General features: G+C 41.6%; 1 protein-coding gene across 1 annotated transcript; it reads left to right on the forward strand.

The window, feature by feature from the left end:
* The first annotated feature begins 1,445 nt into the window (after positions 1-1,445).
* On the forward strand, positions 1,446-13,491 carry LOC126990112 (glutamate-gated chloride channel-like). Its single transcript, XM_050848663.1, has 5 exons — positions 1,446-1,536; positions 7,896-8,005; positions 9,349-9,413; positions 12,276-12,345; positions 13,310-13,491. Exons 1-5 carry the CDS (start codon positions 1,448-1,450, stop codon positions 13,465-13,467), a joined length of 492 nt encoding a protein of 163 aa, XP_050704620.1. The 5' UTR covers positions 1,446-1,447; the 3' UTR covers positions 13,468-13,491.
* Positions 13,492-13,753: the final 262 nt, after the last annotated feature.

The following is a 13,753-nucleotide window of genomic DNA, read 5'->3' on the forward strand; positions in this document are numbered from 1 at the left end:
TCTCTCTCTCACTATCATTTCCTATTCTTTTCTCTTTGTTTTCTGATCTCATTTCCTTTTTTCCTTAGTTTTCTTTTTCCTATTTCTTGTTTCCTTTGTTTTTACTGTTTTATGCTTTTTTTTACTTCATTTGTCACATTTCTTTGCTTTTCCTTTTTTGTTTCATTTCCTTTTTTATTCTTCTATGTCTGATTTTCATTTATTTATTTATTTTACGGTTATTATTTTTTCACTTTTCTCATTCTCCTTTTCTTTACAATTTGTTTTTATATTCCATCTCCTTTTTTATTTTATTTTTTCGATGTCCTATTTTCACTTATTTACTCTTTCTTGGGTCATTTTCAGTATCCCAATTGTCATCATCGTCATCATCATCATCATCATCATCATCATCTTCACCATAGTATCATCATCATTATTATCTATATCACGCACTTATTTATTTTTCGTTTATTTTGCGCTTCCTTTTCCTTTCCTTTTTTTCCTAAGCGTTTTCCAGCTCTTTTCATTTAATTTTTCTCATCCTTTTCCCAACATTTTTTCTCTCATTATATTTTATTAGTAATCTCAATATTTTATCATTTATATATATTTAGCTAATCCCTTAAGCGTTCAAAGATTATTCATGTATTTATAATTCATAAGTTCGTATTTTTTCTTTTTCTTCATCATATTTTTCCTCTTTCAAATCTTCGTCGATATGAGAACGCCTTTGATGCAACGCTTATTACCTCCTCTCCTCCAACTCCTTTCTTTCTCCTCCCTCCTCTTCTTCCCTCCATCGACCTCTTTTCCTTCTCCTCTCTTCATCCTTCTCTTTTCATTTTCTCTCTCATTCCATTCTCATTTTACCTTTCTTATTGCTCCTATCTTTCTCTTCCTTTTTCGTTTGCTATTCACTGTTTTGTTCTCTCTCTCTCTCTCTCTCTCTCTCTCTCTCTCTCTCTCTCTCTCTCTCTCTCTCTCTCTCTCTCTCTCTCTCTCTCTCTCTCTCTCTCTCTCTCTCTCTCTCTCTCTCTCTCTCTCTCTCTCTCTCTCTCTCTCTCTCTCTCTCTCTCTCTCTCTCTCTCTCTCTCTCTCTCTTATTATTGTTCCTCTCCGCCTCCTTTGAGTTTGATTAACATGTGAAGAAGAGGAGGAGGAGGAGAAGGAGGAGGAGGAGGAGGAGGAGGAGGACAAGGAAAGCCGTCTCACTGAAACACACACACACACACACACACACACACACACACACACACACACACAGGGTAAGTGGTTTATTGTCTTTCTAAACACACACACGAAAAAAAACGAGAAAAAAACCGACATCAGAGTCTCCCTATATTTAATCTCCCTTTTTTCCTCTCCAGCACAAGAAAAATGTACACAAAAAAAATCCTAATGTCCTCCTTTATCCGCCTCCTGCTCCTTGAAAATCTAATATTCCTTCTTTTATCTCCCCCACAGGATGAAGGAGTCAATGGGCGTGTGTGTGGGCGTGGGTGCGGGCGTGGGGCGTCTTCTGGTCTTCCTACTCGCCCTCCTCTCCGCCCTCTGGTGAGCTGATACTGAAATAATATTGTTTTCTTCGTCTATTTCTTTTATAAGTGTGTGTTTTTTGGTCTGGCTCGTCCCCTTTATTTTTTGCGTTTTTTTTATGTTGTCTTGTCCGTCTTCTCCTTCCGTCCTTTCTTGTCTTCTTTGAGTGGTGGGTGTCGTGAAGGGCCTATTTGTCTGGCTGTCTCTGTGTGTCTGTGTGTGTCTGTCTATTTGCCTGTCTGTCTGTCTCTCCTTGCGCGGACTCACATCATCTGTTTTCCTCAGAGTTTTGTATTTCTTACGTTAAATCTCCCTTCGTCTATCACTCACTCACTCACTCACTCACTAACTAACTCACACACTCACTAACTAACTCACACACTCAATCACTAACTCTCTCACTCACTCACTCACTCACTCACCCACACACTCACTCACCCACCCACTCACTCACTCACTCACTCACTCACCCACTCACTCACTCAATTACTCACTCACTCACTCACTCACTCACTCACTCACTCACATCCTAACTTAAAATTTTTGGCACATTTATATTCTCTCTCTAGTTTTCTTCCAACCCACTTCCATTTTCTCCTCCTCCTCCACTACCTCCTTCTTTACCTCCTCCTCATCGTCTATCTCTCTTCCTCCTCCTCCTCCTCCTCCTCCTCCTCCTCCTCCTCCTCCTCCTCCTCCTCCTTCTCCTCCTTCTTTTCCTTCCATGTAGGTGATTCTAATACCTGTCAAAGCCTGAAATCAATTTATTCTGTTTGTGCGTGAGAGAGAGAGAGAGAGAGAGAGAGAGAGAGAGAGAGAGAGAGTGTGTGTGGGGGTGCAAAATTAATAGATACATACACACAAACGAGCGAATAAACAAATAAACAAAAACTAAAACAGACAAACACACGCAAACAAACAAACAAATAAACACACACACACACACACACACACACACACACACACACACACACACACACTGCCAGGCCATTACCGGACACATAAGGCCATTGTCCTCCCCCCCCCAAACTCTCTCTCTCTCTCTCTCTCTCTCTCTCTCTCTCTCTCTCTCTCTCTCTCTCTCTCTCTCTCTCTCTCTCTCTCTCTCTCTCTCTCTCTCTCTCTCCTTTCCTTTCCTTTCCTTTCCTTGCTTTCTCCTCCCTTCCGCATCGCTCCCCGCGGCGCTATTCGGCTCACGCTTCTAAACCCACTGAGCCGAATAGCGCCCAAGCATAATCTTACTTTAATGGGACCGAACGTGTGAAAATATGTTCGTAAATGTGTGTAGGTATGATGCAATGAAGGGAAACGATTGGAAAGGGGAAAGGAAAGGGGGACGACGAAGAAGGGGAGATGGTGGAAATGTGTGAAGCAAATAATGAATAGGGGAATAAGGGGGCTGATGAAGAAAGGGAAATGGTGGAAATGGGTGAAGGAAATGGTGAAAAGGGAAAAAAGGGGGCGACGAAGAAAGGGAAATGGGTGAAGGAAATGGTGAAAAGGGAAAAAAAGGGGGCGACGAAGAAAGGGAAATGGTGGAAATGGGTGAAGGAAGTGGTGAAAAGGGAAAAAAAGGGGGCGACGAAGAAAGGGAAATGGTGGAGGAAATGATGAAAATGGTTAAAAAAAATATATAATGGTGATGTTTTTTATATGTTTTGTGGGTTGATACATGTTTATCTTTGGTCATATTAATGTTTTGTGTATTAGGAAGCGTTTCAAATATATTAGCCTACATAAGTAGATAGATAGAAAGACAGGTAAAAGAAAAAAATATATATAAGAAAATAAGAACATAAGAACATGGGAGTCTGCAAGAGGCCGGTAGGCTTGTACAAGGCAGCTCCTTTGAACCTAAGCTCCCGTGTAGCTCCCGTGTATCTAACCCCACCTAATATCGCTGTCCATGAATTTATCTAATCTATTTTTATAATGTGACAATTGTATTGGCACTCACCACATGACTGCTAAGCCAATTCCACTCATCCACCACCCTGTTAGTAAACCAATTTTTGCCTATATCCCTGTTGAATCTGAATTTATCCAGTTTAAACCCATTACTTCGTGTCCTACCCGGTTCTTTTACCAACAAAACCTTATGAATATCTCCCTTATTAAAGCCCTTCATCCATTTATAAACCTCGATCATGTCTCCACGCACCCTTCGCCTTTCTAGAGAATGCAAGTTTAACTGTTTGAGTCTTTCCTCGTATGGCAAGTGTCTCAACCCCTGAATCATCTTAGTCATCCTCCTCTGCACCGATTCTAACATTTTGATATCCATTCTATAGTAAGGTGACCAGAACTGAACCGCATAGTCAAGATGAGGTCTAACTAATGCTAAATATAGTTTGAGGAAGACTTCGGCGCTTCTGTTGCTTACGCTCCTTGAAATAAATCCCAGTACCCTATTTGCTCGATTTCTAGCTTGAATGCATTGTGCCCTTGGACGGAGATCAGAGCTCACTAAGATCCCTAAATCCCTCTCGCACCCAGACCTGCTTATGAGAGTGTCATTTAAGCAATAGTTATGAGAGGGGTTGTTTCTACCTACACTCAGAATACTGCACTTCCCTACATTGAACTCCATCTGCCATTTACCCACCCAGTCATACAATCTGTTTAATTCACCCTGGAGAATACTAGCGTCCTGATCCGACTCAATTGCTCTACCGATCTTGGTATCATCTGCAAATTTACTGACATCGCTACTAATTCTAACTAAATATATAGTGCTATATCACTACTTATTCTAACTAAATATATAGTGTTTTTTTTTTGTATTTTCGTTGATATATATTTCTTTTTAGTTATTTTAATGTTGTGTATCAGGAAATTTTTAAAGTATATTGACCTGACAAGTAGGTAGATAGATAGACTGATGTACATATGAAAATCTCTACGGCATTTACTCTTCACATTTCACATACAAAGACCATGAACAGAAAACTACATATTTGAGGTTGAAAACAAGTAATTTTTAAGTGTTTTCTTTTTACCTTTTTCATTCATCATTCCACCTTTCTTTACCCTTAGTCAGCCTTCCTGATTCATTCATTCTTTTTTTTTCTCAGTTGTCCATCCTCGATTCTTCCTTCAGCTTTCCATTATTTCCTAGCAATCTTGTAATTTTTATAAGTTTTCTACTTATCGTCTTCCATCATCTCTTGTAGTTAATCATCTCGTATCAATTCCTTTCTTTATTTCCTAGCGATTTTTATAACATCTTCCACATCTCACTTAATATATTTCTTTCAATCCTTTCTTTACATTTTCTTTTCGTGTTCATTTCCTTACCAGCATTTCCCTATCAGTTCTTTTTCACACTATTCCGATCCATCATTTCCTCTCACATGCTAGCAATTTAGTATTATCTTCCACAGCTTCCTAATCATATTCCTTTCTGATCTTCATATCCTCTTCTCGTATCCATTTCCTTGAACTAACATTTCCCCATCAGTCCTTTCTCACATTGTTCCCATTCATCGTTTCATCTCTTCCTCTCCCTCTACCGGATTTTGGTTGAAGCTTCTTTTATTAGAGTCTTAGAGGGAGAATTTGAAGGGAAGGTGCTCAGAGGTTACCCACGGCACTTCTTATCCCTATTAGGCTTTACCTCGGTGTGTGTGAACTCGTAAGTGGATTAATTTGAGTTCAGGTGTGACTGTGTGTGGGGGACGGGAAGTAATTGTGTGTGTGTGTGTGTGTGTGTGTGTGTGTGTGTGTGTGTGTGTGTGTGTGTGTGTTTGTGAGTGTGTGTGTGTGTGTGTGTGTGTGTGTGTGTGTGTGTGTGTGTGTGTGTGTGTTCGTGTCCTCAGGTGTGTTCCATCGCCAGGTAAGGCCACTATATCCCATTTGTCTAACGCACCTTCAATAATTCCTCCTCCTCCTCCTCTTCCTTCTTCCCCTCTTCCTCTTCCTCCTCCACCTCTTCCTCCTCGTTCCTTTCTTCCTTTCCTATCCTTCCAATTATAACCTCTTTCTTCATCTTTCCAAAATTCTTTACTCTCCTTTCATCATTTTTTTTTCGTTCATATTTTTTTTTGTGGTTATTGTCTTCCCTCTGATTATTATTTCTGCATTGTGAGTGTGCGAGTGAATGAATGGGTGAGTGAGTGCGTGGGTGAGTGAGTGAGTGAACGACTTAAGCTGCCTTTCATTTCTCTCTCTCTCTCTCTCTCTCTCTCTCTCTCTCTCTCTCTCTCTCTCTCTCTCTCTCTCTCTCTCTCTCTCTCTCTCTCTCTCTCTCTCTCTCTCTCTCTCTCTCTCTCTCTCTCTCTCTCTCTCTCTCTCTCTCTCTCTCCCTTGCACTCAACCTAGTACCAAGACCCTTCAGCACCACCACCACCACACACCACCACCTTCACCTCCACCACCGCCTTCACCTTCATCTCCAATTAGTATGAATGACCAGACTTCCTCGTATGTGATTACCTCTCACTGCTCTAATTGCTCACTCACCTCACCTGTTTGCGTGTGTGTGTGTGTGTGTGTGTGTGTGTGTATGTGTGTGTACGATGGTCCTCACTGTGTATATATGTCATTAGTCATATTTCACTATGTAGTTGTAACAGAATCTTCAGTAAGGTTGCCTCTCTAAATAAATAAGGAAAAATAGTTTGTTGATAATGTGCCATGATCACATTTTAAAATTTCCATCATAATACCTATTCAATAGCTTACTTGTATCGTATTTCACTATAAATGTAGAGTAGTCGCTGCGTTATCTGCATCTTTCTGACGAATTCGAATAAAAATCTATCTTGTCGAGTTAGAAAGACGATTTTTTTATTACATTGCCATCGTTATAAAGTATTTTCGTTAAGTTACAAATCGTCACCCTTATAAAATAATTGCCTAAGTCATTTGTCAGCGATATCCAGGTTTTTGTCTACATCAATTTTTAAACATGTGACGCCCATTTTTGTTTAGTTGCCTTCGTCATTCAGGGTTTGAGTGTTCTAGAATTGTCCTTTTCATTTCTGCCTAAATCTTAAGCCAAATGAGATAATGAGAGTTCTTTTCTGATTTCCTGTAAAGTAGAAAATAATAACGTTGGCGCTTTGTTTACCAAGATGACGAAGTGTCGTATTTTATTTCAGTTCGTAAAGTAGACGCTTCTTTATTTCCGTCTTTTCAACAAATTCGAATAACAACCTGTCCCATAGAAGCAGAACTGTGGGGTTTTTTACGCTCCCGTCTTAATGCCTCTTCGCTAAGTTCTTCGTATCATACTCCACTATATATGCTGAGTAGTGGAAAAAATCATATTCCTACATCTTCGTCACAATGCTTATTCGTTATATTATTCGTATTATATTTCACTTTATATGTAGAGTGGAACCTTCGTTAGCTCCGCCTCTGTAAGGAAAAAAAAATCGAGTGAAAAAGCATCCTAAGGGGACAGAAGGGTCACATTATCGTCATTTTTCCTTCCGTGTTTTGTTTTCCTCTTGTGCTGGAGGGAGCGAGGAAGCGTGGGAGGACGGAAACTCACTCATTTTTCTGTCCTGTCATAACAAACTCTGACACAATTATCTCAGTAAGGCCGGTAGCATCATTATGAGCAAACAGGATGCCACTAACCACCTCCTACTCAAGACTTGCCGAGCGCCTGTTATTTTTACACGCTTGGAAAGGACAAGAAGAGCTGCCGGGCAAATAGAGGGAGAGGGAGGGAAGGGAAGGAAAGAAGTCTCAATGCCTCCTGGGATGAAAACTTAATGATGAGTCGGAAAAAGAAGCCGAGAGTTAATTTAGTCTGGGGGACGATGGGAAGCTTTGGGTATGTGTGTATGTGTGTGTGTGTGTGTGTGTGTGTGTGTGTGTGTGTGTGTGTGTGTGTGTGTGTGTGTGTGTGTGTGGGGGTGTGTGTGTGTGTGTGTGTGTGTGTGTGTGTGTGTGTGTGTGTGTGTGTGTGTGTGTGTGTGTGATTATTGTCTATATCGTCTTTCTCTTTGTTGGTTTTGCTCCTGTTTTTCTTTATTAGTCTTGTTCTTGCGTTTTATCTCTCTCATCGTTTTTGTTTCTTCTTCATTCTCCTTTTTCTCGTAAATATCCTCCTGTTTTTGTACTAGTTTTAGTTATTTTTCCCTCTTTTCATCATCTTCATCGTTGTCATCATCATCTTGGTTTTTTTCTTGCATTTCATCTTATTCTTCCTTCTCCTATTCACTTTTCTCCTCTTCTTTTCCTCTTCTAATCATCTACATGTATGACCCAATACCTAACTTAAACAAACGCTTACCAAGATCATTCTGAAACAACCGAAAATAAAACTCCCTTTCTCGTCCACACTATTAACCACCCATTCTCTTATGACTCACCTGAACTACCCTTGAATCACCAACCTAATACCTCTTTTCTCACCCCTTCAGCGGACCCGTCAGCGCTAACTACAGGGCGCGAGAGAAGCAGATCATCGACGAAATCATAGGACCTGGGAACTATGACAAGAGGATCAGGCCAGCGGGAGCCAACGACACGGGTAAGCTCCTTTTGGTTGAGTCCCCCCTTTGAGACCCCTTAAGGCAGGCAGTTCAGTTTTTAAGGAAGTGTTTTTAAGGTTGATTTTAAGGTGAATTTAAGGTTTCATTTTAAGGATTTTGTTTTTAAGTGATGTTGACCCTTCTGTTTAGGTTAAGTCTGCATATATGCCCCGCCCACTTTAAGGTGATTTTCAGGCTTGATTTTAAGGATTTTGATTTTAAGTGATTTTGACGTTTCTGTTCAGGTTAAGTTTGCTAATAAGCCACGCCCACTTTAGTTCGAATAGCTACTAGTAAGATTTTGCATCTCTCAGCATCCACCAATCATACATATAGTTTGAGTTCGAGTCCCCCTCTGAGATCACTTGTGGCAGGTTATCTGGGTTTATAAAGAGTGATTTCAAGATTTATACTTCGCTGTTCACGCTGACTCTACATCTAAGCCCCGCCCACTTTGGTTCAGTTAGCAGCAGTAAAATATCGTCTTTCCCAGCATCCACTGATCATTTGTACGTGGTTTCAGTTTAAGAAGGGGCGTGAGGTACTTAAAGTTTATAGATACTTATATACACTTAAAGGAGATCAGAGAAGAGGTGTATTTTAAAAAGATTATGTGGTTCGAAGTTTATAGAACACATAAAGGCATTTCAAGTCTTCTGCAGCGTTATTAAGAGTTGTAAATCTCATCTCAGGTTCTAAGAGTCATTCCAGGTTCCTAAGGATAGCCATATTGAGTTCCACAGTCATTCAAACTTCCCCGTGACTCATTTCAAGTTTGGCTTATCATTTTAGAGCTCGTATGACATCCAGCTTAGACTTCATGCCGTTGCCTCTGCTGTAATTCGTAAGTCAACTTGTGGTAGCTATTGTGAGCCGCCTCAAAGCCCCTCATTAAGCTGATTATGAGTTTGTAAATGTTTTAGGTCGTCTGGAGTAGGTTATCGCAGAATCCATCTTTCCTTCGTCCTCCCTAAACACACACACACACACACACACACACACACACACACACACACACACACACACACACACACACACACACACACACACACACACATTTCCCAGTGATGCTCCTACAACGCCTTACATAACCATACATATAACCACAACCTGCCTGCACACACACTCGTCCACCTCACATACACACGCATCCTCTCCTCGCCGTCATTTTGTCACTGGTAGTTTATACATATCTCCAACAACCCCTCCATACCCACCCATATAACCCCTACCTAACACACACACACACACACACACACACACACACACACTCCTCTTCACACCCGCACACACACACATCCTTCCCCTCTCATGGTCTAATGGTTACTGTCGTCTCCCGCAGGTCCCGCCGTGGTACACATCAACATCATGATTCGAAACGTGCAAACGATCTCGGACGTGAAGATGGTGAGTGTGAAGCGGAAGAAGCGAGGGAAGGAGAGAAGGCACGGGTAGAATAATGATAGGAGGAGGCAGAGCAAGGGATGGGGGAAGAGAGGGAGGGAGAGCTGGAGATGGAAGGGTACAAGGGAATGAGGGGTTTTGGGATAGAAGGAGTAGACAGGACGGGAAGGCAAGGCAGAGATAAGAAAGTTAGGGGCGGAATGGACGAAGGGAGGAAAGGAGAAGCAGGGAATAGAAGAATAGCGAGGATAGGTGAAGGAGAACATGAGATGGGAAGGTAGAGAAAGTGAGAGGTGAGAATGGGAGGACAGGGAGAGGAAGAGCTGGGAAATGAAAGGATAGGGGAAGGGAGAGCAGCAGATTGGAGGATACAGAGAATGAATGAAGAAACTTAGGGATAGAAAGAAAAGATAGGACAGGAAGGCAAGCGAGAGGGAAGAAAATATGGAACGAAGCAACAAGGAAAGGAAGAGGAGGAGGGAAGAAAGGGAGGAAAGGTAAAGGAGAGGAGGGTAAAGAGAGGGGAGAAGGACGGGAAGGAAATGAAGAAATAGTTGCTAGAAAGAACGGAAATGAGAAATGGGATGTGTGGTGTAATAATAATAATAATAATAATAATAATAATAATAATAATAATAATAATAATAATAATAATAATAATATGGGAAGGAAATGAAGAGATAGTTGCTAGAAAGAACGGAAATGAGAAATAGGATGTGTGGTGTAATAATAATAATAATAATAATAATAATAATGATAATAATAATAATAATATCGTAATAATAATAATAATAATGCAAAATTCGCCCACCAGGAAGCGATAGTCAATGACACTCTCTCCAGACACTCAAGCTAGTGTAGTGCCTCTCTCTCTCTCTCTCTCTCTCTCTCTCTCTCTCTCTCTCTCTCTCTCTCTCTCTCTCAACAAAGCCTTTGGGAAGATTAACTAAAATAATCTTCTTCCTCTTCTTCTTCTTCCTCCTCCTCCTCCTCCTCCTCCTCGTCCTCCTCCTCCTGCTTGATCTTGCACTCCTACTTCCTTTCCTTTCCATTGATCTTGATTTTTTATATTATTTTGTTTTTCATTTTCGTTTTTTTTTTCTTCGTCGTCTTACCTAAGCTCTTCTTTTTGTCTTCCTTTTTTCTTTTCCTGCATTTTTTTCCCTCTTCCACTTCCTGCTCCTCCTTTCTCACTTTTTTTCAGCTCTCTAATGTTAATATCCTCTTTTTCCTTCTCTGCTTTTCTTTCTCTCGTCTCTTCTTCCTCCACTTTTCCTCCTCCTATTCCTCCTTCTCTTCCTTCTCCTCCTCCTCCTCTTCCTCCGCCTTAGAGTTTTATGCAAGAAAACGCGGCAGCCTCGATGGAAAACTAATCTATACTCTTGTTGATTTACTTTTTTACGCCATAAGGAACGCCATAACAACAAGGGATGGAGATTGTGTGTGTGTGTGTGTGTGTGTGTGTGTGTGTGTGTGTGTGTGTGTGTGTGTGTGTGTGTGTGTGTGTGTGTGTCAATGTTTTCGTGTGGATGAGGCGTACAAGAACTACTACTACTACTACTACTACTACTGATACTACCACTGCTACTACTACTACTACTACTACTACTACTACTACTACTACTACTACTGCTGCTACTACTACTACTTCACTACTTCTACTACTACCACCACTATGTCCATTACTACTACTACTACTACTACTACTACTACTACTATGGAAACAGAGTAAGAGAGATAAGAAAGAGAGAAAACAGAAATAATGATATAAAAGTTTGCAAATAGAACAAGAGACTAAGAAAAATCACAACGTTTATTCAATATTTGGTTAAATGATTAGTTAGTTAGTTAGTTGGCAAGTCTGTTTCATAGTTAAAAAGGTCAATACAAATATTTCCAGTACGGTGTCGATCATTACTCACAGTTACATAGTATTAAAAAATATCACCTGATTGACTTTGGCAGGACAGGTGCGTTGGGAGAGGCTTTAATTAATTAGTATCAATCTCGGCACAGGTGATACCGGTGTCAGTTGTTGTTATATGTTTACCTGCCTGGGAATGTCCGGTGATTGGGGGAAGGGGTGGGGAGGGGAGGGAGGAGAGGAGAGGTAAGGGGTGGTTAGGGTAAGGGAGGGTGAGGTAAGAGGGGGGAGGAGAGGGATTGGAGGAGAGGTTAGGGAAAGCTAGGGTAGGGGAGGGTGGGATAAAAGGATGGTAGGGGAGGTTAGGGAAATGGGTGTGATGAGGGAGGGGAGGAGAGGTAAGGGGAGGTTAGGGTAGGGGTGGGTGAAGTAAGAGGAGGGTAGGGGAGGGAAGGGAAAAGAAGGAGAGGGATTGGAGGAGAGATAAGGGGAGATTAAGTTAGAGACGGGTGAGGCAAGAGGAGGGGAGAAGAGGGGGAGGTGAAAGGAGGAGAAGAATTGAATGCCATGTTTGTTTGTTTATTTGTTTGTTTACTTGTTTCTGTGTTTTATTTGCCTTGTCTCGTTTTTTTTAGTTTTCTTTCTTTCTTACTTCTTTCTTTTCTTTCTTTCCGTCCCTTTTTCATAGTGTTTCTTTGTCTTTTCTTCTATAATCTCTCTCTCTTACTTTTCTTCGTTCTTTCTGTTTCTCTTTCTCAGATTTTCTTTATCCTTTCTTCTCTATTTTATTCTTTCTTACTCCTCTTCTTTCTTTTTTACTCTCTCTCTCTCTCTCTCTCTCTCTCTCTCTCTCTCTCTCTCTCTCTCTCTCTCTCTCTCTCTCTCTCTCTCTCTCTCTCTCTCTCTCTCTCTCTCTCTCTCTCTCTCTCTCTCTCTCTCTCTCTCTCTCTCTCTCTCTCTCGCTTTCTCTCTCACGGGTTCTCTCTCTCTCCCACCCACAGGAGTACAGCATCCAAATCACCTTCAGAGAGCAGTGGACAGATCAACGACTCACCTTCGACAACATGCAAGGTACGAACAGCACCCTCACCTGTCCCCCTCCTCCTCCTCCTCTTCCTCTTCCTCTTCCTCCTCTCTTCCTCCTCCTCTGCATCATTGGTACCCCCTGGCAATACAATTAAAAAATATCTTCTTTCTCGGCTTCTCTATTTCAGTCCATTTGTGTTCTATTTTTTCCGTCTCATTCTCATTCTTTCTCATTCTCATCTCTCCTCTTTTCACTATCCTTGTTTGTCTCTTATTCATTTTTCTCTTTTTTTCTTTCTTTTCTAGTCGTCTTTTATCTTCCTCCAATTCGCTTGCATTGTCCCTGGTTTCTCTCTGTCTCGCCTCTGTTCTTGTTTTCCTCTTTCATACTAACTTCTCATTTTTCTCTTGTCTTCCAGTTTCTTTCTCTCCCTTAGTTGCATGCCTTTCTTTCTTCTTCTCTCTCTTGTCACTCCATCTTTCTCTCTTCTTCCTCTCCTCTTCCCGTTTCATTGTATCATTTCCTCGTTAACTCACTTTTTTCTGTCTTCTTTTTTTTCTTTTTCTCATCCTGTCCATGAAAGAAGAAGAAAAAAGAAACTAACAAAGACCCTGAACTAATTAGAATAAAAACACACACACCCTCGCGCCTGTCAGAAGCTTACCTGCCTGCTCTTTCTTTTTCTTATTCCTTTCCATCCACTCCCTCGTTGCTGTCGTCCTCCTCCTCCTCCTTTTCCTTTTCCTCCTCCTCCTCCTCCTCCTCCTCCTCCTCCTCCTCCTCCTCCTCCTCCTCCTTCTCCTCCTCTTCCTCCTCCATACTTCTCTGCTCTTTGAAGTCTCTTGCACGCGCTGTCCTTATGAGAAAAAGGGAACAATAACATCCATAAATAGAACGTAAGTAATACAGAAATCTTTCTACCTGACATCACATACCTTCCTCCCTCCCTCACTCCCTGTCTCACACTCTGTTTTCTTCCTTTGTGTTCGTTGCTGCGATGGTGGTCAGGTCGCATCCAGTACCTGACCCTGACGGAGACAGACATGGTGTGGATGCCTGACCTCTTCTTCAAGAACGAGAAGGAGGGACATTTCCACAACATTATCCTGCCCAACCTGTACATCCGTATCTACCCCGACGGCGGCGTCCTCTACAGCATCAGGTGAGCCCAGGGGAAGGTGCCGTTGAGGGGAGACAGGCCGTGGGTGTGAAGATAGAGAGCTGCATGGGAGAGGGAGCGTGAGGCAGAAGGAGAGAGAGATAATGCAATATGGAGAGGGATCAAACAGACTGTTGAGAGAGTCAGGGTACAGAAAGAGAGTAAGGAGAGAGAGAGTATTTAGAAAGGAAACTGTATGGAGAGAGAGAGAGAGAGAGAGAGAGAGAGAGAGAGAGAGAGAGAGAGAGAGAGAGAGAGAGAAGGGGAGAGAGGGAAGAGCGTATGTGGGAGTG

This window comes from Eriocheir sinensis, unplaced genomic scaffold, assembly GCF_024679095.1.
Source record: "Eriocheir sinensis breed Jianghai 21 unplaced genomic scaffold, ASM2467909v1 Scaffold1452, whole genome shotgun sequence".
Taxonomy (NCBI): domain Eukaryota; kingdom Metazoa; phylum Arthropoda; class Malacostraca; order Decapoda; family Varunidae; genus Eriocheir; species Eriocheir sinensis.

Bases quoted from the DNA above. Each gene is read 5' to 3' on its own strand.
- LOC126990112 (XM_050848663.1), top strand. From the start codon at position 1,448: ATGAAGGAGTCAATGGGCGTGTGTGTGGGCGTGGGTGCGGGCGTGGGG. The intron at 1,537-7,895 runs GTGAGCTGATAC...TCACCCCTTCAG, and splicing joins GCCCTCCTCTCCGCCCTCTG to CGGACCCGTCAGCGCTAACT. The intron at 12,346-13,309 runs GTACGAACAGCA...GATGGTGGTCAG, and splicing joins CACCTTCGACAACATGCAAG to GTCGCATCCAGTACCTGACC.